This window comes from Notechis scutatus, chromosome 3, assembly GCF_049901735.1.
Source record: "Notechis scutatus isolate UNSWTSFEM ecotype Mainland chromosome 3, rNotScu1.2, whole genome shotgun sequence".
In the NCBI taxonomy this organism is placed as follows: Eukaryota; Metazoa; Chordata; class Lepidosauria; order Squamata; family Elapidae; genus Notechis; species Notechis scutatus.
Genome location: NC_142011.1, coordinates 176,224,550 through 176,251,454, shown reverse-complemented (window position 1 = coordinate 176,251,454; position 26,905 = coordinate 176,224,550). Strand labels below are relative to the sequence as shown.

The window sequence follows — 26,905 nt, the reverse complement described above, 5'->3', positions numbered from 1 at the left end:
TGATTGTGATTCCTATTGAACCAGACTGAGAGACCATTTAAAGGCCCAGGAACCCTTTGCAGGTGTTATGGCTTAATTAGCTGATTAGAGTGGGACACTTTGAGCCTAGAATATTGAACCTTTGCACAATATTCTAATTTTCTGAGATTGTGGATTTGGGGTTTTCATGAGCTGTAAACTATAATCTCAATTATGATGCTTGAACTATCTTGCTTTGCATGTAATGAATCTATCTCATATATTAGTTTCACCTTTTAAGTTGTATTACTGAAAATAAATGAACTTTTGAACGATATTCTAATTTTTCGAGTTTCACCTATAAAAATGTGGAAGGATGTAGCACACAAATACACACACAAAGTGTTATTGGTTACAGAAATGTAGGTTTAATTATCCTGTAAGAACAGCTTTTCATAGCCCAATATTCTGCTGTCCTAATTCACAACTATTCTAATCACACTATGAGAAAGCATCAGATTGAGGAAGGTAACTTTGAATATTTGCCAAATTAGGATGAAATGTTAGTGAGAAATATATTGAATATAAGGATTAAAAAACAATGAAGAAACTATTGGCTAATGAATAAATGTTCTACATATTCTTCCTACTTGGTGAAATAAACTAGGAAGTCTTGCAACAAGTCTATTTTGACTTAATTTTTTTATGAGAATATTTCCCATATTATGTTTTGACTTTAAGTTCAAGAATATAGTATATCTAGTTTGCCAAATAACTATTGACTCATAGAGGTGGTTTCATAGTTTCCTTTAAACTTTCTGGGGCTGCAACAAGAGCCCTTCTGATTAAAATTCAATGCAAAAAAATTGAATAATCTATAAACATCCCCCTCCCCCCAAAAACCTCTATGTTAATCATGTAACATATAATCTTCAAAGGTTGGGTTGAGCCTGAACCCGTTGCTCCAATGTTTCCACAATGTTTTTCAAACGTTCTTCATCGTTGAAGAAGAACACGCAGAGTTTTCTTTCCATCTCCTGTACTTTATTATTCTCCAAGATGTCCTTCTTAGCTTTTATATCAGCAAGAAAATCTGTAATAAGCTGATTTATTTTATTCAACTGGAATTCCAGCTGCTGAGACTGTTCAGACAGTTGCTAAACATGAGAGAAATACAACAGTGAGTTCAATACACGTCTGTCCCATTATACCCTAGAAATTTTTTCATATTAACTCTTTTATTTAGGCAATCGTGAGCTTTTTCTGCCCACATATTTTTGAAATATGGTTCTTTAAAATTAAAACTCGGAATATCTTGGCATATTCCTGTAAATCAGGAATATGAAAATTTTAATATGATTCTATAGGCCAACTACCATGTTTCTCCAACAATACGGCCTCCACCAATAGGAAGCCCCACCATGTTTTATTGGCATAAAATCAAATTAAGCCCCTCCCCCAAATTAAGCCCCATATTAAACATGCGAAATGGGGGAAGCGGGGGCTTGCCGTTAGGAAGTACTTTTGTTGCATGCCCGGATATGGTGCTGCCTGCGTTGGTGGGGCACTTCATATCGGAGACCTTCCACCGTTGCTTTCCCTTCTCCTTGCTGCCCCTTCTCCCTCGCTGCCGCCGGCGTTGAGAGCAACGCCGCAGCGCTTGGCGCAGCCACGTGCGGCCAGTCAGGGCTCCTCCCTACAACCGGAGCCCTGAGGAGACACTTGGCTTCAGGCGCTCCCGTCTTCCCTTTGCTTTCGAAGGTAAAGCGAATTATTTTACAAAGCCTCCCTGCCCGAGAGGGCAGCCCACCCACGTGGGAGGCTAATTTCCGGGCCTCTTCCGTTCCTCCCGACCTCCCTACACTGCGCGCTCTGACGCGCCGGTCCCTTCAGCCCAGTGAGCTCTTCCACCTCAAAGAAAGGCCAGGCGGGCTGCTGCGGAGCAGCAGCAGTGGGTCTGAGACGCCGCAGCGGAAACAGCCACCACCCGTAGCCCGACGCGGGGAGAACGAGCGAGGTTAGCGCCCGCCAGCCCGGGCGAGATTTGGGAACGAGGGGCAGGAGGAGGCACGCACACACCCGCGGCTCACTTTCCCAGCTCTGCCCAGCCCTTACGGCTCTGGTGCGGCCCTGGCGGGCAGCGAGCGCCCCCGCTGGACCCTCCGCTCATCCTGCCAGGGCCGCGCCAGAGCCGTAAGGGCTGGGCAGAGCTGGGAAAGTGAGCCGCGGGTGTGTGCGTGCCTCCTCCTGCCCCTCGTTCCCAAATCTCGCCCGGGCTGGCGGGCGCTAACCTCGCTGCGTTCTCCCGCGCCGGGCTACGGGTGGTGGCTGTTTCGCTGCGAGCGGCTCAGACCCGCTGCTGCTGCTCTGCAGCAGCCCGCCTGGCCTTTCTTTGAGGTGGAAGAGCTCGCTGGGCTGAAGGGACCGGCGCGCCAGAGGCGCGCAGTGTGTAGGAGGTCGGGAGGAACGGAAGAGGCCTCTGGGAAATTAGCCTCCCACGTACATGCTGCCCTCTCGGGCAGGGGAGGCTTTGTAAAATAATTCGCTTTACCTTCAAAGCAAAGGGAAGACAGGAGCGCCTGAAGCCAGTGTCTCCTCAGGGCTCCGGTTGCAGGGAGCCCTGACTGGCCGCACGTGGCTGCGCCAAATGCCGCGGCGTTGCTCTAACGCCGCGGCACCGAGGGAGAAGGGAAAGCAACGTGGCCCGAACCCGAAGGTCTCCCGAATATCCAAGTTGTCGCCACCCGCCCACCCACCCGAGGATGCAAGGGGGGAATTAAGTCACCCCTAAAAGACGCCCTAGCTGTTTTTTCGGGTCCAAAAAAATAAGGCCCGGCCTTATTATGTGAGAAACACGGTATTACTGGTCATTGGCAAGAATCTTCTGCTAAATAAAAAGCTATGGTCCACAGTGTGTCATAGATTTGGAAGGATTTAATTTTGCCTACCAGTTTTGTGATAGCTCACTAAACAGTTTAGATTAGACACATCAAAGTTATGTGAATAAGGTACTTTCTTATATTACAGTATTAACTGTACTGCTGAATACTCCATGAAACCCCCATCACAGGTGATTATAATCAAATTACTTACCTGATTACTAAGGCACACACTTTCTCCTTTGCAGTATATAGAATCATGAAGAATTGTTAAATCAGCATCCATCTTTGACAAAAGATGATTTTGTTCTTGGCCAGCTAACACTAATTGGTCAAGCACTGATACTGAATCCAAATGTAACTTTTCAGCCATCTCCTCAAGCCTTTCATATGTTCTAAATAATTGTTTTGGATTCCTTCCTTCCAGAAGTTGACACATCCTTAAAAATATGTATAGAGGTGGGATAAAAATACAACAAGATTAACAATGCCAGTATTTCTGCAACAGTAAAGCATAACATATTACATTATTTTAAAAAATCTGTAAAGTCCGGTGCAAATATAGCAGTACAAAATGTTGGGCCTTTGCATCTATATTATCCTTGGTTCAAGAGTCATGCTTGACATTATTTCTTGTGCCACCACTGGAATTCATTAATTTAAATAAATAAGACCAAACCCAGGCAAAGTAGGGCTAACTTTGGAAAATATCCAATATCAGGCAGCTATTGTATTGTATATATTAATACAGGGAGAACATTAAATGATCCAATGTTCTTGGTTGAAATGTTACCAAAGTTAGATGAAAAAGTACATTTGATGAAAAATGTAACATCCACATATTCTTTTATTCAAGGAAGGAAGTAAATTATATTCTTCAATCCAAATAACAAAATCCCCAAATACTTGTATATTAAAAGTGAACTCAGAAACTGTTTATCTGCAAAGTTTGGATGGGAAGTGAGATGAATCCATTGATTTTGAAGGTCATCTCCATTTTAGCTTTCTATATACCTCTATAGAAAAATCGTCTACTCACCTGACAATAAGTTTTCATGCAAGTATTCAGGTTAACAACTGCTTACCTAGAAACAACTTAAAATACTGTACAATAAAAAGAAAGTAAATGTCTATTTGAGTTCATACAAACATAGGTAGTCCTCAACTTATGACCACAAATTGAGCCCAAATTTTCTGTTGCTGAGACATTTGTAAAGTGAGTTTTTCCCCCTTTATGGCCTTTCTTGTCTTTCTTGCCACAATTGTTATGTGAATCACTGCAGTTGTTAAGTTAGCAACACGGTTGTTAAGTGAATCTGGGCTGCCCATTGACTTTGCTTGTCAGAGCACAAAAGGTGATCACATGAGCAAGGGACACTGCAGCCATCATAAACATGAATTACTTGCCAAGCATCTCAATTTTGATCACATGATCATCGGGATGTGGAAACAGTCATAAAGGTGAAAAACAGTCATGTTGCTTTTTTCAATGCCAATGCAACTTTGAACAGTCACTAAATGAACTGTTGTAAGTCGAGGACTATCTGTACATACTAGATGTACAGTATATGCTGGCTTAGAATAGTTACCAATAAGACTCACTAATTTCAAACAAATTATTTTTATGTTTCGGCCTGAGATTTATTTATTGACAACAGGCCTTACGTTTCAAATAACCCAGCTTCTTACCTATGTGCTGCAATATTCTTTGGCTCAACAGTGTTTCTTGGTGTCCTTTGAAGGGCTGTAGAAGGCTCAGACATTGTTTCTATTGTGCGTACTAAAATGTCATTGCTTAATTTCAGGTCTTGTACCGTATTTTCCAGCAGACGGCTGTTTTCCCTAAGTTTTCGAAATTCAATTTCATATGCCAACTGAAGAAATTCAAACGATGCCTTCTGTTTGATTAGCTGGTTACAGATCTGATCCTGCCTAGATATATAGTAGTCCTGTCGAGCAATTTGTAAATCAAAATCCCCTTTAACCACAGGCATATTCAAGAGCTCTGCGTTCTCCTTAATCAGCGAAGGTAGGGTTCCACTGTTTATTTGCGATAAATCTATTTTTATTTTTGCAATGTCATTATTCAAGCTAGAAATTTTAGCTTCAAAGTTTTCTTTTCCATGAATCTGCAAAATAGAGAAATGGTTTCTGAGTTTTTGTTTAAATGTATTCTTATTGGTTAAGTCTTGAATTCCAGAAGTTCCCCTCTAATTATTTTGAGGGGATAAATATATTTGTACATATTTACAATACTGTTCCATTCCTTTTCCTTCTCATTTCTGCCTATCTCACAGCATCCAACAGAGTTGAGGTGCTCTAGGTCAACAATTGAACAATGTCATCTTGTAAGAAGCATACCTTCTCTATCACAATGCCTGATCTATGGAATACATCCTAACCCAATTCTGGCCTTTAAAAATTCCCCAAAGACCTAGCTCTTCTACCATGCTCTGAGTCAGGATAATATATATGTCTGTTGCAATTACTTGAAGTCTGTGGTTTTCCCTAAATAAGTGTGTTTTATTTTCATTGCCTTCTTTACATATTGTGACGTATTTAACCCTTACTAGCTGCTCAGAATCATTTGACAAGTGGTCCGCTATATTAATTGAATACATTCCATAACATACTATATTTTGAAGTATAATTACAATTACCCATCTTTAAAATCTGTGTTTGCTGTAGACCTGAGATAGTGAGAAATATTTTTCAAAACTTCATTTATCAATCTCTTTATAATTATTTTATTCACACTATAATGGACTTTAGTATTAATGGGTTGTTGAAAGGCACCATAATAGATTGCAACAAAAACTATTCTATGAAGCAAATTCAGCCAGCCATATAAGGATGGAAACTTTTAGAAGTCTTTTGTTTTATCAAATATTTCTCACTTCACCCATCAAGTTCCAATATTACTGATTGATACCGACCTCACCAGAGTTTTCGTGTAGATATTGAATAGGAAGGGACACAACACTGAGCCCTGTGGTATCTCACAAATGAGGGGCCTGGGGAGCTATTTCTCCCACCCCTGTATCCACTGAAGTTGGCCCTAAAGGAAGAGAATGGTTTCTCCAATTCCCAACTGCTGAAACCATGGTTGATGTACTAAACCCGAGAGATTAAGGAGCACAAGAATAAATGAATCTCCTCCATCCTAGCACAGGTCATCTATGAGTATGACCAAGATTGTCTCTGTACTAAATCATGGCCTGAAATCTAACTGAAATAGGCCACTTTCTAACTGAAATAATCCACTTTCTCCAAGGCGCTCTACAGCTACAGATTACATTTTCAACAACCTTCCCTAAAAAGGGGAGATAACTGTTTGAAAGTATTGGCTCCAGGGATGAATTCTTAAGCAGGGGTCCAACCATTGCCTTCTTCAAATCTTTTGATATTACCCCCTCCTTCAATTACCATTCTCTAATGGCACAGCCACAGAGAATCCTATTTACTTCAAAAATCACTGATTCAAACTCATTCCAGCTCACACCTCAAAACCAGCCAAGTTCAACTCAGCATGGATCTGAGCAACTCATACTTCATTTTCAGGATTAATCTATTCTAAAATGCCAAATGAGTTTGCTCAAAATAATGAGTGCCAACCTATGGAACACTTAAGAGGATGACATGTTCAAATAACTCACTATGAATTAAAATACCATTTAAAATCGTATCTTTAAGGTAATAGTATTAATTAAGCCTTATGCAAAAACCACCTTACCTTTTTTAAAGTACTGATATTTTTCTCTGCCCACTGAAGACCTGATCTCATACTTAGGTTCTTAGCTTGCTGTTGAATTAATTGATGCTGGGCACAAATATATGCCATTTGCAACCTAGCCAGTTCTGATCTTTCATCACATATATCACTGCTTCCCTCATAATTGGAGGACTCACTTATATGTACAAGTTGAAAATTTTCTTCATTAGAACTTTCCACCAATTCAGATATACCCTGGAAAAACTGTTTTTTTGTATAGGAAGTAAGAGCTCCAGTGCTTTGTTCTTCTTGATACAAATAATTATATAAAGGAAGTTGGGTTAGCAGCACAGGATGAGAATCCAGGTCTTGTCCAGTTGCAAAAAAAGAAGCAAGTTTCTTAACTCCTTCAGTTAGGGTTTGAAGCTCATTGTTTATCTTTATATTCATGGCTGTAAAGTTCCCTTGACCATCTTTCAGCATTTTAAGTTCTTCCTCACCTCTTTCTTTAACCTTTAAGGAGAGAAAACTATTACCCGAAGCCATGATTTGAAGTTTGTTACGACGATGAATCTTTATCTGTGTAATCTTTTTAAGAGCTTGAAATTCATTTTCTAACATTTTAAGGGTTTCCTCTTCTTCCTCACAATTGTTAGTGTTCAAATCAAGAGGCTTGGAAATCTTGAGAACTTCATTGAGAGCTTCTTCTCCTAAAATAGGTTTTGATGATTTTTGGAGAGCATTAAATGCCTGCAACTCCTCTTCAGATAATACATTATGTTCATTCAAAGCTGTACAGAACCACTCCAGAAATGACTTATTTTCCAACGTTTCAAATAACCAGTCAAAGTCTTCTCCGTTAAGTGAATTTGCCTTAAAGTATCCTGTCCGCTTTAGAATTTCAACAAATCTAGCTCCACCATCCATAACTGACTTAACTTGTTGATGCTGGATATTGCAGGTGTTCTCTACCACATTTTCAAGTGTTTCTAGTAAAGAAAAGTACGGGATACTGAAAATAAATTACTTTTATAAAGACCTGTATTTTGTCAATTTATTTAGAAACCCATGGCATGGTTTCAAATCAATTAGAATTCTGCATATTGATAACAAAGCATTTCAATAGTCAGTAGTAAAATAATGCAGAAATGAAACTGGATGAGTTAAGAAAAAAACCCACTGAGTCTTTCTAGGAGACAAGTAAATTGCTTTAAACTGCAAAAAAAAAAAAAAAAGTTCCTTTCTACGCATTTTTTTTTATTAAAGTCCCTTTTCTTACTTCTCCCCTTACTTGACATTAATCCCCAGTGTCTTTCCTTAGATTTATTACCTGGTGATCGCAAGAATCCACCCGCGAACGATTCAAAGGGATCTGTGAGGCTGAAGAGCACTCGCGTACCAAAGCAACCCGCGCCAACCTCGGGGAAGAGGAGCCGCACTGCTTTGGCGGGCGAGGGTGGAGAGGAGTTCAAACTTCCGCCTTTTCATAACTTGCTCCCAGAGCCTCGCGAGAGCCCGCCACATTGTCCCGAGTTCATTGAGTTTAACGCTGATCTCAGAATGGAATGATTCAACTTAATTAAAAAAGGAATTCATTTAATTAAAAATTAAAAGTGGCGCCATAAGAATCCGCATCTAGTTACTTTAGGGGACGGTCTTTTCCCGTTATATCCAGTACACAGATTCCTCTCTTAGTCTAAAACAGCGTTTTTCAAAATTGTCAACTATAAAACAAGTTTACTTCAACATTTCATGCTGGCTGGGGAGTTCTGAGAGTTGAAATCCACACATCTTAGAGTTGCCAAGTTTGAAAAAAAAAAACAGATCTAAACGTTATAAGGAAATTAATCAAGTATTACAATTTATAGTGTGACATTCTCGGCACAAGACCGAGGTTATTCAAGTCTTTTGCCCCAGATTTTTGTCAGCAGATCCCCATGTGGGTATATGAGGAAGAATAAGTGCCTTTGCTTATATCCATATGAGATTTAAACAACATATACATACTGGGATGGAGTGGTGGGAAGTGTCGGATTAGCACCCGAGAGACACAGGTGCGGCTCTGCTTTCAGCAGGGAAGGGGATCACTCTATCTACTTTACAGAGCGAGCAAGCCCGACGTAGCTCTAATAATTCAAATCTGTATAGGGCCACTCGTTGGCATTTTACAATGCCGTTAGTATTGTAACTCCACTTCACCCTCCAGTCATTTGAGTTACTGAAGAAAGGATTCTCCCAGTTGCTGCTCCCACAGCGTGTTACTCTACCTTATATATCTCTATCGTATTTGTTTCCCTCCTTGCGTTTCGGAAACCGGAAATCGTTTCGGTGACCTACAGGAAGTGGTTTCTGCGGAGGATTGTCCCGGCCGGAGTGGTGTCGTGCCTGAGCAGCTGCCTCGCGGATTTCTGCGGCTGGGAAGCGGTGAGTTGTTGGAGCGCTCGGCCTGGTAGACACTTTTCTTTCTTGCGTGTTTCGTTCGTCACGAGGACTCGCCGTGAGAAGGGGCTGGTGTCGATGCTGGGGCGGAAAGTCACTTAATGCCCGGGCTTGAATCTCTTCAACCAGCCTTCCTCAACGGTGCTTCGCATTGCCCTGGGGAAGCCGGTCTTGCCTGTGATAGGTGCCCTCTTAAAAGCACCCCGTGTCTTATTTTCCTCCCTGAACCCCCCCGAAAATTACTTCTTTTTCTCAGAGCTGCCACGTCTCTAGACAACTGTTTGTGAAAAGCACCCTGTAAGAGTTGCCCCGCCTTCTTCCCTTTTAGTAAGGACTAAGAGGAGTTTACGTCAATTTTTCTGTTGGCTTCAGCTCTTTATTGTTTGTGAAACACCTGGATGGATTTTTTTTCCTCGGGCTGACCTCGCCACACGCATTTTTTCTATCATTTCTTTTCCTCCATTGTCTAAGCATTCTTCTCTGCTCCCCCCTCCCATTATGATTAAAATAAAATGGGCCACTCTGATAGCAAGATATCCATAACTCAAATATTGGTGTAGCTTAGAGATCAAGCGTGGTAGTTTTGATAATGTGATAGTATTCATCTCACTCTTCTAAAATATGTTCTTTGTCTACAATTCCCAATATTTTTCAACATTATTTAACATATGATCCATGCAATAAGAATACAGATTATACTATATGTGAGCCTTCCAGACTCCTACCAACTGCCTGGATTTCTGCAGGGTTTTGTTTTTTTTAGCAAGCTTTAAGAAGTGGTTTACTATTGCATTCTTCCTAGAACTGAGAGAAAGTGACTCTCCCGGTCACTCAGCTGTCTTTGTAACTAAGGCAAGACTAGAAACCACAGTTTTCCAGTTTCTAGCCTGGTGCCTTAACCACTGCACCAAACTGACTTATAGTACATATAATGCTAGAAAATTAGATACAGTAATACATTATGTATCAAAGCCAAATCACACATATCACCCTTCTCTTAATATAGATCATTCTAAGTGTATAATATTAGGACTGAACTGCTTCAAATTCCACAGCTAATGTAAGCTGTTTGTTGTGCTAGGTAAAAATTCTAAGAATTATAGATCTGAATAGTACCATAAGAGGAAGAACCACCTATATAGTGTCCCTTTGTGTGTGCACAAGCAACAAAAACATCTTTTCAGATTCAGTTTGGTGAAACTAATTTTGATTCAGATTAAATTAGCAATTTACAACCTAAGATTTAGACATCTAAAATCTCATAAAAACACAAGTCAGTCCAAGTTTATCGTTGTGTTTTTCACAATGGCAAGCAGTGCCTTTAGATTTCTTGCAATCAGGAGATGGCGGAATAACCCTTATCACCATTGCTCTGAGATTGGTATTTTGGAGGTATTTGAGTCTCAAGATTAAAAGCCCTGGATGTATCTGTCCTCTATGAAGTTATCCAAATCCTTTTTAAACTATCCAGGCTAGTGGGCATTATTACATCTTATGCTAATTAATTCAAAAAGAATTTTACAGTTCTTGTGAACTAGGAAGAGCAACCCAAAATAACTAAAATTTTAAAAATGTTTATCTGATATACATTTATATATTTAAAAGGCAACGTGTATAATTTTGTGCAAAATTAGATTAAATATTTCAGTAGTAGTATTATTCTACAGGAATAATACCTTCCAAACATTCAAATAAATTGGTGAAGGGTTTTGTGCAAAGTGGCATTCAAAGTCATTTTCTTTGCCCAGTGCCAGTTGTGTTGGTATACTGATCAATTGACAAAGCAGATATTGATGCAATATATAGGTATGGACAGGCATTTCTTAATGTCAGTTGTTTTACTCAATAGGTAGATCATGGAATTAGCCGATAGCAAGACTTGTGTTTTGATTCCCAACTTGGCACATCATAGACTTAACCAATGTTAAACAATTAAGCTCTCTATGTGTATTTCAATTTTAAACAAAATCCCTATCTCTGTATAGTATAGAGCAGGGGTTGCCAACCTTTTGGATCCCAGGGCCCACCAAATTCATACTTTTAAATCCCGAGGACCAGTAATATGATTTTTTAAAAAAGCTAATATATTTAATATAAAATTTTTATATTAAATATAAATTTAATAACATACATACATACATACATACATACATACATATATATATATATATATATGTGTGTGTGTGTATATATATATATATATATATATATATATATATATATATATATATATATACACACACACACACACACTTATTTAATTATAACAAAAATGTAAATGTTTAATGATAAAAAACGTTCCGGGCTGGAAGCCTCCCCCCACCTGCACCTTCCAAAGAGACAGAAGAGCCTTTCAGATGCCAGGTGGAGGATTGAGAGAGCTCAGATCTGCAGCTGAGGAAAAGCTGGGGAGGGGGGAGGTGGCTCTTCCAGGCTCTCCTGGAGACAGGCAAGGAAAGTGTCTCTGGGAGCACTTCGCTCACTTTAGCACTTCACTGCCAAACCCATTTTAAATTTTTTTACTAATTGGTTAATTTTATCTGTCTGTGAGATCTTGTATCCTCCTCTAGTTCTATCTATCTTTAAACCAAGATAATGTTTGATTTCTCCTAATTGTTTTATTTTAAATTTCTTTTCCAATAGTGAAATTATCTCAGTAGCTTCTTGTTCAGTTTTGGTGATTAATGCTATGTCATCAGTAAATAATAGCAACAATGACACTACATTATTTTCTCTTTTAAACAAACATGGATCAGCCATGCCAGCTACAAAACCTATCTTAGTTAATTCTTTAACTATACATTGGTTCCACTCATATCCTGATTGCTTTAAACCATAAAGACTCTTTTTCAATCTCCAGCAATCAGTTGTATTATCATTTTTGAGACCTAAAGGTTTCTTTAAATATGTGCATGCAGATATGCTGTCTTTACATCCAAATGATTTATAATGTATTTTTCCTTAGCTGTCCACACTAACTTAATGTAGTAGCCTTCAGACTAGTTGCAAACATCTCATTGTAGTCATTTGCTGTCTGATTAAATCCTTGTGCTACTAACCTGGCTTTATGGGTAACAGTCCCATCTACACCTGTCTTTAGCTTATATATCCATTTACACCCTATGGCATGTTTACCTGGTGGTAACTTAACGTTTTCGTATACTTCCAGTCTTTTTAATGATTCCAGTTCCATATCCATTGCTTTCTGCCAAGCACCCTGATCCTTAGCAGGATACATTTTCAGTTAACTATAATTACTTGGAACTGTATTTACTTGGCATACAACACTAGCCTGATATCTATCAGGTGGTCGTGTTACTCGGGTTGAACGTCTTGGTAATACAGGGCTAACTGGTGGACTTTCCTGTGCCACCTGCTCCTGTTCTTCTATCTCCTCCTGTGCCTGTTCTCCTACTTCCTCCTGTACTTCCTCTTTAATGGCTATTTGTGGTTTACTTATTTTATCTTTAGGAACTATTTGGGTGTCAATAATAATATCATTTCTGGATTCCTGTTCCAGTTTATCCTACCCAATGTGCTCAAGAAATTTTGCATTAGCACTACAATAAACATGAGCTGTGCCTTGATCCCAGAATCTAAACGATCTATGGTTGGCCTCATAACCCACAAAAAATAATTTCTTAGCTCTATGTTGCCCTTTCAGTCTTATTTGTGAGGGAATATGCACTCATGCTGGAGCTCCAAATGTGTGTAGGTAACTTAAATTTGGTTTTCTGCCATGCCAACGAGTGAATGGCAATTCTCCAGTTGTTGTATTAACTACATTGTTCAAAACATGGTTACTACACATTATGGCTTCACCCCACAGTGTTTCAGGTAAACATGAATCAGATAACATAGTGCGAGCCATGGCTTGTAATGTTTGCCCTCTTCGTTCTACAAACGAGTTATGTTGTGGTCTGTAAGGTGCAGAACGTTTATGCTCAACACCAGCCAATTTCAACATAGTTTGGAATCTTTTGTTAACAAACTCAGTCCCATTATCAGTAACTAAAGTAATTACTTTACTCTTCATTTTTCTCTCAGCAAACCTTAGCCAGTTAAAGAAATGTTGGAATGTTTCTGTTTTGTTTTTCATAAGATAGCAGAAACCGTATCGTGAGTAATGGTCCATAATACTCAAAATATAACAGGCACCTCCTAAACTTAGTTTCTTAGGACCAATTATGTCAGCAAACACAACCTCTAAAGGTTCTTTGGTCTTAAACCCATTTAGTCTGTTTGCAGGAGTAATCTTACTCTTCTATTGGCTACAAGCATTACAGTTTAAATACTTGTTACAGGGTTTCAATTTTACTCCCTCTGACAATTCAACAGTTTGAGCGTTTTGAAATTAATGTGCCTTAGACGTCTATGCAGTAAATGTATACATTCATCATGTGGCTTTACATTGTTATAAACTGAGTTAGCCATCTTCAACTGATCATCATGTATCACATATAAATCATTCTCTAAAGTAGCAGTAACACTTTTACCCTCTTTCTCTATTATACAGTTATCTCCCCTAAAGGTTACTACATAACCAAGATTAACTAAAGCCCTTACTGATAATAAATTAAATTTCAGTTTAGGTACATATAACATAGTTAAATGTTCATTTATACAAGAACAATATACAGTACCTTCACCTGATGCTTTAATCTTCCATCCATTTACCAATGATACATGTTGTTTACTTGTGGACATCTTTACAAATCTTTTTCTATCTTTAGTAATGCCTTGTGATGTTCCACTATCAACAACCCACAAATCATGGTTTACAGTTGAATTGCTAGACATAGCTACACTAACATTCTTCTTGGCCTTCTGGTGTTTACTAGTATTCTGTTGTTTTCCCTTCTTACAGAATTTAGCTATATGTCCCCTAGCCCCACAAGAAAAACATTTCCTAACAGTATAGGCAGTTGAAGATAAATCCTCTTCTTGTGGTTTTTCCTTTCTCAGTTGGTCTCTATCCAGCCGTCTTCTTGCTTCTTCTAACAACCTTCCAGTTATGTCAGTCAATGTCAGTTTATCTCTGGGCAGGACTTCCAGTGAAAATACATAATCATCATAACTTTCATCCAATGAGGAAAGAATGATGTAAACTTGATGCAGCTCTGAAAATATCAGTTCCTTTTCATGTAGCTTTTGAAAAGGTCTTTTCATGAAGTTTAAATGAGCTAACATATCTCCACCTTTCAGAAGACGTGCTCTAAACAGTTTACGTGTAAGATGTATTTGTGCACCTACACTGTCATGAACATAAATCCTCTTCAAACTCTCCCAACACTTAGCAGCAGACTCTTCTCCACAAATATGGACTAGCTGCTGGTCACTCATTGTTAGTCCAATTATACAAAGAGCTCGTTCGTTCTGTTTAAAGTCAGCAAGCTTCTTGGCATTGTCCTCATTATTTGGATCCCAAGCATTTACATCCGGTGGGTCTTGAACTACATTCCATAAACCTTCTCTACGCAGAAGTAGACTGCACTTCATAGACCAGGAAACATAGTTTGTTCCATCCAACCGGGTTATCAGTGATAGACTTGTTGAAGTGACTTGTGCCATCTTTACCAGGATAGTAACCCACAATTAAACAGTAAACAGCTGTCTGTATACAGTACTGTGTATTCACATCAACTCTCAGTTATCTGAGCCTGGTATGGCCTGGGCCCATAACCAGTGTTGAGGTAATTCCCCATTAGGAGAATGAGCGCATACAGAGAGACGTATTTGAGAGTAGTGTTTGAATAATACACATACACAGCACACAGATACACAGTAAATGTAGATTTTTACTTCCAGAAACGTTAAGCAAAGTCCAAACAAGCAATCCAAAGTCATTCACAGGTAAATCAGTCAGTTTTCAATGCAGGGATAATTCAATAACGAAGTCCAGTGTCAAAAAACAGTTCAGTATCAAATCCATGAATATCAGTCAATTAGGAAAAATGGAGGAACAGCAATACTCTCCAACAGAAGGAAAAAGAGAGACTCACTCAGACACACTCTCTTCTGAGACTAACACTAAACAACCCAGGTTTCTGGCTCCATCTTATGGCCGTTTGAGTAACCACACCCAATTGCAGTTTTTAGCATGCTCTTAAAGATACAGTTTTAAAATGTTTATCCTGGTTTATATATTTCTAACCCAAATAGCTGTTAGGTGACTTATATTCCTAACAGAGGTCTTCTAGTCCAACTCCCTGCTTGAGCAGGAGACCCAGTACTATTTAGCCAGGTAACTGTCCAGTTTCTTCTTAAAAGCCTCCAGTGATGAAGCACCCACAGCTTCTGAAGGGAAACTGTTCTACTGGTTGTTTTCACAGTCAGGAAATTTTATAAAAGCTTATATAAATATAGTCTTCCCGCACTCTTAGTGCAATCTGTTTAATCAAGCTATTATGTGAAAACACAGGATGTCGTACACTTCACCATAAAGTAAATGGATAGACAGTCAATCAGTCAATCAATCTTTCACATACTATTTTTATTAAAAATACCTAACTGGATTTTTTTGACCAGGTGTAACCTTGATTTTCTGAATAAATCTTCCTTCTGGCAAAAATACTGCCCATATTATCATAATTACCAATAAGGAACATTTGTATTCTTATATTTTTACATAAAGTATATCAATATTATGTTTATGTGTTTACATAGCTATATAAATATAGATATATTCTTGAATTTACAGGTATATTCTATGTTCTATAGCTGTGATGGAGAACCTATGGCACGCGTGCCAGAGGTGGCACGTAGAGCCCTCTCTGTGGGTACGCGAGCTGTCATCCCAGCTCAGAACTGCTGCACATGCATGCACGTACCTCCCGCCAGCCAGCTGATCTTAGAGTCTCTGCCATGCATGCATGGGGGCAGGGGGCATGCGTGGGGGATGCATGCACATGCATGGGGCGGGGCATATGCCGGGGGTGGGATGCGCAGGGGTGAGAATGCACATGCATGTGGGGGGACTCACATGCGTGGGATGTGCGTATTGCATTTTGGGGAGGCACGCATGCTTTGGGCACTCAGTGCTGAAAAGGTTAGCCATCACTGTTCTATAGGCTACTTTCACAAAGTGACATCTATGACTAGAACCCAGCCACACTTAATCCAACCATTTTACCACCCGGGCGCTCTTTGCAAGCAATGCCATGGATGTTTACCTTTCTAAACACTTTTATCCTTGGCCTTTAGATTGTAGGAGATATAATCCAATATATCTGATAGGTATTAAGTTCTGGAAGACTGAATTAAATAATCTAACATGCTTGTTACTGATGATGTTGTCTAGTTTGGGTAATGAAACATCTGCAAGAAAACAACCAAGCTTAGAAAGCACCAAACAACCAAGCTTAGAAAACAGCAACCCTGAGCTATACACATTCTCATTTATCAGTTTGTCTCTTATTTTGATAACATTTACCATAATTTGAATGTCTATTAAAAGGCCTTCAGGAAAACTTTACTCAGTTAATCTCCAGATAACGTCATAGAATAATCTATTTAATATAAAATAGTTCTTGGATTGTGACAGCAATTGAGAGTGGGATTGCCATTGTTAAATGATGCAGTCACAAAATGTAGTGTCACATGACCATCACTTAGCAATGGCAATCTTGGCAGGTCTGGTGGCTATTTTGTTAACTGAAGACGTAGGTTGTTGAGGGGGAAGCAGAGGGACTCTCAGGTAAGGAGCGCAGAGTTGCCATAGAGGGTGGGGAGAGCTTGAGAGGCCTAGCATATGCTGTGGGTGAGATGAGGAAGTGAGTTAATGGAGGTTTGAGAGGGCTGGTAGAGGTTGTGCCCAGGCAAGAGTATCCGTTGCAGATAGGAACAACTTACCAGAGTGACTTGTACCTTTCCTGGCTGGCTTCCTCACTTTGTGGCAAGCTAGCAGTGAAATAGTGATCCTGTGACTGTGGTTGCCTGTGACATTGTAAATGAACTATATTGAAACCTATTGTAAATGTTTCAGGGCATACAATACCTAGATAAGATTTTAGCCAGGGATGTGATTGGCCAGTCAAATTCATAATTGTGCATTAAAGATCCTTAGATAACATTGGCATCAAATTAAGGGGTAGTAATGTAAACACGATGCTATATATGGTATGGTACTATCGTACAGTAAACATAGCTAAATCATGTTTTTCTTTGAGGTCACTACCAACTTGTAGGAAGGACTGCTGTTAGTGACCTTGTACTGCCACTAGACTATATTCTTTTTTTTCATAATGAACTTGAATATGTATGTACTTTTCCATTTGTTTTCAGATCCTGTTTAAAAGCTCCAAAGGCATTTGTTAGGAAGAGATGGGTAAGGATATTGACAAAAATATTTTTTAGAAGTATCTTTGCTTTTTAAGAACACTTTCAATATATCATAAAAGTGCTAATTTTACTTCCAGTCATGTTTAAATGAAAACGTGGGTGAGAGTAGTAATTTATATAATACTTGTGATTGCAATTGTTTGTCATGGAGTATCTTTTAAGGTTCATTTTGTTTGCTGAATGACAAAATGACACTTTTGTAATCTTACATTGTTTGGAGATATGTATCACTTCTTCAACACCTTCCCCCTTTTAAAATTTCAAAATTGTTTTTTTGTCACGTTATTTGGAGATAAATCAAGTTTTCATAAAATTAAAATATGAATAAAATACGAATGAAAAGAGATGGGGATTCTAAAAATCTTGAAAAACTGAATAGGAACAAAGAAGAAAGATGGGCAAGTGACAAACCATCACGAAAACATGCTTCCCAGGAAGGAAGTGGCAGTATAAGCAGTTCTGAAAATTGGAGATGGAAGGAAAGTAATTACCATCTCAAAGCCTGCACAATTGAACTTTTCCTTCAGCCATTCTCCTTCATGAAGCTAATTTCCACTAACAACCCATAGGAAGAATTCTACTTATATGGTCTTTTTATAAGCCATGTTGTGAGTATTGTTATCCTGACAAGTGAAATATTTTTTTTAAAAAACGAAGATTGCCAGTACCTGTAGGGAGGGTGGGTATAACAGACAACACTAGAATTCATTCTCCTTTATAATAAGTGTGCTGGAATTATATCTATATTTAAATTTTATCTTTTAAAATTTATTTCCTGTTATGAAGTATTTTAGATAACTATCTCAAAATGTTGATAAGGATGCCTTTTTAAAGTTCATCAGATTTATATATTACCAAGGAATGCTATAGTATTTTGAAAGATTTCAGGTTAGTAGATTATCAACTATCTAATATTAAAGCAACTTGACATAAGAACTCTTACAGTATTTATGCCAAACAAAATATATTTCAGTATCATATTTGCATGTTGAACTTGCTACCATTCTCATATATATTTGCTTTATTTGATTTTATCCCACTTTTATTACTTTATAAGTAACTCAAGGAAGCAAACATATCTAATACCCCCTCTTCCTCCTATCCTCCCCCAAACCTATCCTCCTATCAGGTGAGTTAGAGACTCACTATCTGAGAGTGACTTGTCCAAAGTAACCCAACCATTTTTCATGCCTAAGGCTCCAGTCTTCTAGTTTCTAGATCAACACCTTGGCCACTACACCAAACAGGTTCTCCATGCCAAACTTTATATAATAATTAATGTATTGTTTATTATTTCATTGTTAAACCGTGTAATAGTTATTGAATGAAATTATTCATTCATTTCATTTAGATGGAGAAGAGAAAACATATGGTGGGTGTGAAGGCCCTGATGCTATGTACGTGAAGTTGATATCTTCTGATGGCCATGAATTCATTGTTAAACGAGAGCATGCACTCACATCAGGAACAATAAAGGCAATGTTGAGTGGCCCAGGTTGGTATAACACTCATTTCTGAAAAACTGGGATTGAGAGTTTTTTCTTTGTCTTATAATATTAGAATAATCTCTGGAACCAGTTTCTCAACAAACAAAAAAAAAAAAACCCAGTACAGTTTTGTAGGATTTAGTATTTCAATTTCAGTCAAAGACTATGTGTCCAAACAAAAGTGAAAATGATTTTGGCAATCATAGGGATTTTCCAATATTACCAAAGGAAAAATTGTAAGCTTTAGGTACATTTTTATAGATCAGTTTTTGTTTTTATGAAAAAGGATCAGTTTTGAGTTAGCCATAACACCAATTTGGGTCAATTATATATATTATGGAAAAATAATTTCCATAATCATTCTGCTAATGATAATAATTATACAGTTCTATAGAGACTGAGAGGGATATCACTGGTAAGATTAATTTCCCTTCCTCACTGTAGCCATTTCCTAACAAATACATTATTCTACCTGCCATGCCCACTAAATCCATAAAATAGATTTGGGTTACTACAAGCCAGATTTATGGGATGAAGGAGCTTATATTTCATATCACATTCACTTATATTTCACATATGTTCAGTCATGCTTACTATTCTAGGAATATAATTCAGGGATAATTAACAGCTAAACATCAGATTTAATTCAGATTTATGACAAATACTTTCATAATAATTAACATCAGTATGGGAAATGGATTCCCAATTCATTTCTTTTTGGAAATAAAATCTGATTAATTTAAAATCCAGTTATTTTTAAAATTGCATTTAATATTTCCAAAGAAATAGTTTTTAAGTTTTAATTAGATAAATATGACTTTAAGTTGCTCTAAAATGTAGAGACCTAATCTGCTCTCAGGACAGAAACAAAGTTATAAATGATGGGTTTATGCAGCAACATCTGACAGAAAAGAGGTCCCTCATATACACTGCTCAAAAAACTAAAGGGAATGCTTAAACAATACAATGTAACTCCAAGTCAATCACACTTCTGTGAAATCAAACTGTCCACTTAGGTAGCAACACTGGTTGACACTCAATTTCACATGCTGTTGTGCAAATGGAATAGACAACAGGTGGAAGGCATAGGCAGTTAGCAAGACATCCCCAATAAAGGAGTGGTTCTGCAGGTGGTGACCACAGACCACTTCTCAGTTCCTATGCTTTCTGGCTGATGGTGTGGTCACTTTTAAATGCTGGCGGTGCTTTCACTCTAGTGGTAGCATGAGACGGAGTCTACAACCCACACAAGTGGCTCAGGTAGTGCAGCTCATCCAGGATGGCACATCAATGCGAGCTGTGGCAAGAAGGTTTGCTGTGTCTGTCAGCGTAGTGTCCAGAGCATGGAGGTGCTACCAGGAGACAGGCCAATACATCAGGAGACGTGGAGGAGGCCGTAGGAGGGCAACAACCCAGCATCAGGACCGCTGCCTCTGCCTTTGTGCAAGGAGGGACAGGAGGAACACTGCCAGAGCCCTGCAAAATGACCTCCAGCGGGCCACAAATGTGCATGTGGCTGCTCAGTCAGAAACAGACGCCATGACGGTGGTATGAGGGCCCAACATCCACAGGTGGGGGTTGTGCTTACAGCCCAACACCGTGCAGGACCTTTGGCATTTGCCAGAGAACACCAAGATTGGCAAATTCACCACTGGCGCCCTGTTCTCTTCACAGATGAAAGCAGATTCACACTGAGCACATGTGACAGACGTGACAGGGTGTGGAGATGCCGTGGAGAATGTTCTGCTGCCTGAAACATCCTCCAGCATGACTGGTTTGGCAGTGGATCAGTAATGGTGTGGGGTGTCATTTCTTTAGGGGGCCGCACAGCCCTCCATGTGCTCGCCAGAAGTAGCCTGACTGCCATTAGGTGTCGAGATGAGATCTTCAGATCCCTTGTGAGACCATATGCTGGTGCGGTTGGCCCTGGGTTCCTCCTAATGCACAACAATGCTAGACCTCATGTGGCTGGAATGTGTCAGCAGTTCCTGCAAGATGAAGGCATTGATGCTATGGACTGGCCCGCCAATTCCCCAGACCTGAATCCAATTGAGCACATCTGGGACATCATGTCTCGCTCCATCCACCAATGCCATGTTGCACCACAGACTGTCCAGGAGTTGGGGGATGCTTTAGTCCAGGTGTGGGAGGAGATCCCTCAGGAGACCATCCGCCACCTTATCAGGAGCATGCCCAGGCATTGTAGGGAGGTCATACAGGAACGTGGAGGCCACACACACTACTGAGCCTCATTTTGACTTGTTTTTAAGGACATTACATAAAAGTTGGATCAGCCTATAGTGTTTTTTTCCACTTCAGTTTTGAATGTAACTCCAAATCCAGACCTCCATGGGTTGCTAAATGTGATTTCCATTGATAATTTTTGTGTGAGTTTGTTGTCAGCACATTCAACTATGTAATGAACAAAGTATTTAATAAGAATATTTCATTCATTCAGATCTAGGATGTCTTATTTTTGTGTTCCCTTTATTTTTTTGAGCAGTTATAGATATAATTTGTACAGGATTTACTCAGAACTTTAAAAGATATCTGAACGTTGATGTCTTGTAAGCTACTTTTTTGGATGCTTTCCCATATTCCTAACTATAATTTGTGATTTAGGATAGCAATTAATTTCAATCATATTTTTACATCTGCAAATAAAATAATGAAAATATCTGAATAAGGCACTTCTCAACTATAAAGCTAACTGATCAATTAATGGTTCAACCATTATCTCTGCTAATTAACACCGTAGAATTATGAATAAAAATGGGGCAGACAAATATGTTTTTCTCAACTCCTTATTAGAAAGCTAGGATAACTAAAAACAGCTTCTCAAAATTTTGGAGATACAATGCAGCAATTACTTCTGGATGCAGATCAACAATAGAAAACAATATTTCACATATCTTCTCAAATACCAATCAGCTATGTGGATTCAAGATGCTTCCCCTCCTCCCAAGCATTTAGTGGGGGCCAATGAGTAAATACAGGCTTATCTTCTAAACCAGTGATCCCCAACCTTTTGACGCCGGCCCGGTACGGCATCAACTGGGCGCCACCATCTTTTGCGAAAAAGTGCAAGCCGGTGACCTCACCGGAAGCACTTTTTCGTCAAAAGATGGCGGCACCAAGCTTCCGTGAGCTTTTTCGGTAGAAATGGCTTTCTACCCGAAAAGCTCACTGGAAAGCGCTGCGCCGCCATCTTTTTGATGAAAAGTGCTTCTGGTGAGCTTTCTACCGGAAAAGCTCACCGGAAGCTTTACCAAAAAGATGGCGGCGCCAGCAACCAGCGCCCAGTAAGACTTGTTCCGCTGGACCGGTACCGCTCCACGGACCGGCGGTTGGGGACCCCTGTTTTAAACTACAAGTACTAAACAAAGTCAAGGCTTGAAAGATACTTCTCTCTTTTGGCTTTTCCTCCAGGAAATGCATGTATGTATCAGAAGGCTAGTGAATACAGAGGAAATGGTCACAGAATATAACTTTTAATAATGCAGTTTTCAGCTTTCTCTATATGTACATGTGATGTGCTATGTGTTTACGTGTGTGTGTAAAAATAGTGGCTGAAAAGGGCAATGTTATTAGTGCATCATATTCAAGAAGTTAACTGACTTTAATCTGATTAGATCTAGTGGTATAATTAAAACAAGTTTCAATAAGGATTGGTTTGACAGGATTTATAAAAAAAATACCTAAGGTCAAATGAATATCTCTGAAAACTCATTCTGAATTTGTTCAGGTTGATCAAATTTAAATAATTATAAAAGATAAGGCATAACAAATCTAAAATGCAGAAGTTCAAGTAGCAGTGGTTTCATTAAATTATATGTATATACATACAAATGCAACACACAACACACACACACACACTTCTGAATTAAATATTTGTCAAAAAATATACTGATGAGTTATCTTTGTTTTTTATGTGCACAGGGCAGTTTGCTGAAAATGAAACAAACGAAGTGAATTTCAGAGAGATTCCTTCTCACGTCCTATCTAAAGTATGCATGTATTTCACCTATAAGGTTCGCTACACTAACAGTTCCACAGAGATTCCTGAATTTCCAATTGCACCTGAGATTGCACTGGAACTGCTGATGGCTGCAAATTTCTTAGATTGTTAAATAGAATAAATTATAATAAAAATGTAAACCAACCCCCTTCCCCTCCAGTATTTAATACATATGTTTAGTTAGCAACTTTTTCGTATAGCATGTTTTATATGTTTGGCCAAGAACTGTACTCACCACCGTGGAGGATATTTCTCACAGTGGTTTTGCATAGGAATCATTCATGCTCAAGATTTTGTTTTGCTGCTTACACAAGTACGGACTTCTTACCAATTGATAAATAAACATGCCGAGTTATGCATGACCTTTGCCTTATCCTTCAGCAAAGAAATAATTATGTTATCAACGCTATGAATTTGCTGAAATTACTTCTTTCTGAGAACAGATCACAGTTAAAGACGGAATCCTCTCTGGTGATGAATCCAACTTCGCTCATTTGGAATGCTCACTATTGGGATATGCTACAAATGTGCCAGGGAGGGGGGATGGAATTTTATGTTAGCATATTTTCAGATTATGCTAATAATAAAATGGATTTATGTTGTAATTGTAAAAATGGCTTATAACACATTTGTTGCAATACTTTACTGAATTTAGTTTGTATGTTCAAATTATTGGTAGGCATTATTACATTTACATAGTAACTTATCCCATACTTCCAGTTCTTGTTTACCTCTAGTAATCTTTATACATTCATCTATAGGCTTTATAAAAATGATGATTCCCAACTATACTGTCAAATGTAAAACAGAGGACTGTGACAGAATGACACTTCTCAGTTTAACATGAGCAAACCTCATCCTAAATAATAAGATCTTCAATCATAACTGGACTTCATTTTGTGCAGTAAATAATTTATTAAATCCATATTCTGGATGGTTTACAAATTGTTAAAAAACACATAACAATACAGTACAAGAAATAAAAATCAAAGAAATTAACATAGCAGAGAAAACAAAACCAGATGGGAATAAGGGAAGGAAAAAACAGACAACTGTCCTTATCAAATCCCTAAATGAAGATCAATGTCTTCAAGGCCTTTTGAAATCTCATTAGGGTGGAGGCTGTTCAAATCTTTGGAGGAACTTATTTCAGAGCGCATGCTGCTACAGAGGAGACATACTTTCAGGGTCCCAAAATACAACATTATTTAATCAATGGAACCAGGGCATGCCAATCCTGCCAGATTGAACCAGCTAGGCACATATTATGGGACAGTATATTTTAGGACATTATTTTGTGTAGCAGTTTATCCACAGTCTTTAGAAAGTATAGAGTATGAGTTAAACACTGTTTTTATCCAGCATTGTTTTTGTTGTGTTTGAGAGCTGGTTACAATAAGTTCTGCTATTGCTGTTTGGCAACAGAGGTATGCAAATATTTCAAGGAACATTCTGCCATCCTATTCTGACCATGAATCAGACCATTCTAACTGCATCAGAGCTAGTCCAGCCTCAATATATATTTTTTACAAACTTCTGTCTAACAAGCATTTACAGAAAAGAAAATGGTTTTGAATAAAAAAGTACAATAAATTTATATGTATGGGTGCAATCAGAGGTAAAAAAACTAAAGCTTCACAGATTTGATATATGTTTGAACTAAGGCATCTGTTCAGTTTTTTAAAAATGGGATGGGGAATTATGAAAGATTGCCTTAAATACTTAATTTTTTAGAGTGACCTTACTTAAGAAATAAAAAAAAAATCTTTTTGTTGTCTTTTGAGTCAGTCTTGACTCCTGGTGACTACCTCTGCAATTTTATTGGAATTATTTCAGAAGTGGCTTACCAGTGCTGCCTTCTTAGGGCTGAGAATATATCTGGCCCAAGGTCACCCAACTGACTGGCTTCATGCCTAAGGCAAAACTAGAAATTACAATCTCCCAGTTTCTAATCTGGTGATTTAAATCAGTTATAATACTAATTGCATGGTAGTAAAAGATCTTGATAAATATAGTTTGACATAATTTTATATACTTTTCATAATGTACTTATTCAGGCCAAAACAAGCATAATAGTGGGGTGGGGGGAAATCTAGAGATTCTGCTTTTCTAATTGGACTTAACATTCAACTCTTGCATATACTAGTTCCCCAAATAGAACTGATGCAAGTAAACATAAGCAAATACTACTTATATTCCAAGTAGAAATTTGCAGTAACAGTGTCTTCTGGTACAATTTGATCTAGAACCGTATATTAGTCAATTTGTCTTGATTTATTGATCTTCCCTTCTTTCCCAGGCCAATATTCCTGTTCTATTTGGCATACACAAGTCAAGGTTTTTTAAATCTATTCTGAATATTGTACATTTGTGTTTGTATTCTGGAAGTATAGTGTAATGTGTTTATTTTAGTATTATTCTCTTTTTCAAAAATGAGGAAGGAACTGATATATAGAAAAGGCGCTTAGTGAAAACAAAAAGTACACCATGAATTTCAGTTTTGTTTCCAAATGCTCCCACTGTCAGTAGTTTCTAGTTTTGCATATGCTGAAGATAGGAGAAACTGGAATAATTCTGTTAAGGTTTACTACTCATAGAGAGGTGGCCTCCTGATACTGCAAATGTTAGTTGCTATGCAACTGGTCCAACAAAAGAATGTGAATATAAATCTTCCATTACATTGGGTAAGACAACTATGCTGTGAGGAAAATACAGAAATCTGTTAATTATATAAGATGTTCAAATATTCATTTATTTATAAAATAAATTGTGAAATTGATAGAATTTGAAACATTCAGGTTTACAGCTGATTTGTATGTATATACATACAAAGCTAAGAGTTATTTCTACATTACAAAACTATTCCACTTAAAATATTCATAGGGATGTATTTCAATACTGAAGTGGAACCACATACTGTCTTTTATGAAACATGCTATTTTCAAATTTTAGTCTATTGTTATTAATCTGCCCAATGTATAGTGACAGTATATGTGACATATGCTTACAGGATTAGTTGTAGATTAGTATTAAATAATGTAATTTAATGGATATTTAAAATTAATTATGCTTCAGAACACTCAGTTTTAATTGTTTCCTTCTTCAGATAGACCCTTTTTAGTGCCTTTGAGTCAACGGTAACTGCCTGGTCTATTCCCTGCAATTTAATAGTTTTACAAGTTTGTTTCCCTGGAATTAAAAAAAAAATTGCAACAAACTACCCATGAGATTTGAAAGAGAAGGATAACACTTCTTAGTCTTGTTTTACAGTTAATCTGACTTTGATAAAACTAGTATTGAAAACATTCCACAGATATTTCAAAATATTCAGGGAGTCCTAAACACACATTGATTGGATTCATATGCCTAATTATATAGTTTGACTTATTTTGATTGAAGAACAGTGTGTGAAACCAGGCACTCTGGCTTAGAAATCATGATTTACAGCTTAATACATAATGTGAACCAAGTTATGGTTCATTCAACAAAACATGATTAAACAACCCCTAGCTAAATATAGTATGTAATCAAGTCCCTTGCTAATGCAGTGTTCCCCAGTCAGTTATCCTCTAGGTATGTAACATGACCATAGAAGTGTCTTTGAACAACACTGGCTCCCTCACCTAGGAAACAGAGATGAGGGCTGCCCCATAGAGTTGAACATGACTGGATAGGGGAAACTTTATGTATGTTTTGGATTATGCAGCATTGTTCTTGTTTAGACAGCATAGTAGCCCAATGAAATACATATGCCTTTTCCTAAGTAAGGCAATTATGCCCCTCAAGCAGCCTAGTTAATTTGTTCCATAAACAAAGTACCAGTCTGAACTGTTGAAATATTAGTAAGTTCAGAAACAATTCTCACTGAACTAATGATATAGGGAGATAACTGATAAATTATTTAATAGTTTTAACAAAACTGAAAAAAATAATCTGATCTAAATTAATTTAGTTTCTTGTCATATTAGACCTATGGAAGGTTATCTGTTGAATCTGTTTCTCTACTATAATCCTAGGGTCTGTTAGCCAAAGTTCAGGTGTAAAATAGTAAGCCAGACAGATATACGTATAT

At 38.1% G+C, this 26,905-nt stretch overlaps 2 protein-coding genes across 4 annotated transcripts; one reads left to right on the top strand and one right to left on the bottom strand.

Annotated features, from left to right (window-relative positions):
- Positions 1–363: 363 nt before the first annotated feature.
- Positions 364–8,871, bottom strand: HAUS3 (HAUS augmin like complex subunit 3). Of its 3 annotated transcripts, none has more exons than XM_087961870.1 (5): positions 8,817–8,871; positions 6,571–7,538; positions 4,527–4,966; positions 3,052–3,277; positions 364–1,115 (listed from the first exon to the last, which is right to left on the bottom strand). In XM_087961870.1, exons 2-5 carry the CDS (start codon positions 7,474–7,476, stop codon positions 891–893), a joined length of 1,797 nt encoding a protein of 598 aa, XP_087817996.1. In that variant the 5' UTR covers positions 7,477–7,538; positions 8,817–8,871; the 3' UTR covers positions 364–890. The 3 variants fall into 3 exon arrangements, with proteins under 3 accessions (XP_087817996.1, XP_026547405.2, XP_026547421.2); XM_026691620.2 differs by having other exon boundaries at positions 7,880–8,860; XM_026691636.2 differs by having other exon boundaries at positions 8,557–8,857.
- ELOC (elongin C) lies at positions 8,859–23,447 on the top strand. The gene is made up of 4 exons (XM_026691663.2): positions 8,859–8,973; positions 17,272–17,314; positions 18,680–18,823; positions 22,755–23,447. The coding sequence occupies exons 2-4, from the start codon at positions 17,311–17,313 to the stop codon at positions 22,943–22,945; spliced, it is 339 nt and encodes a 112-aa protein (XP_026547448.1). The 5' UTR covers positions 8,859–8,973; positions 17,272–17,310; the 3' UTR covers positions 22,946–23,447.
- The last annotated feature ends 3,458 nt before the right edge of the window (positions 23,448–26,905 follow it).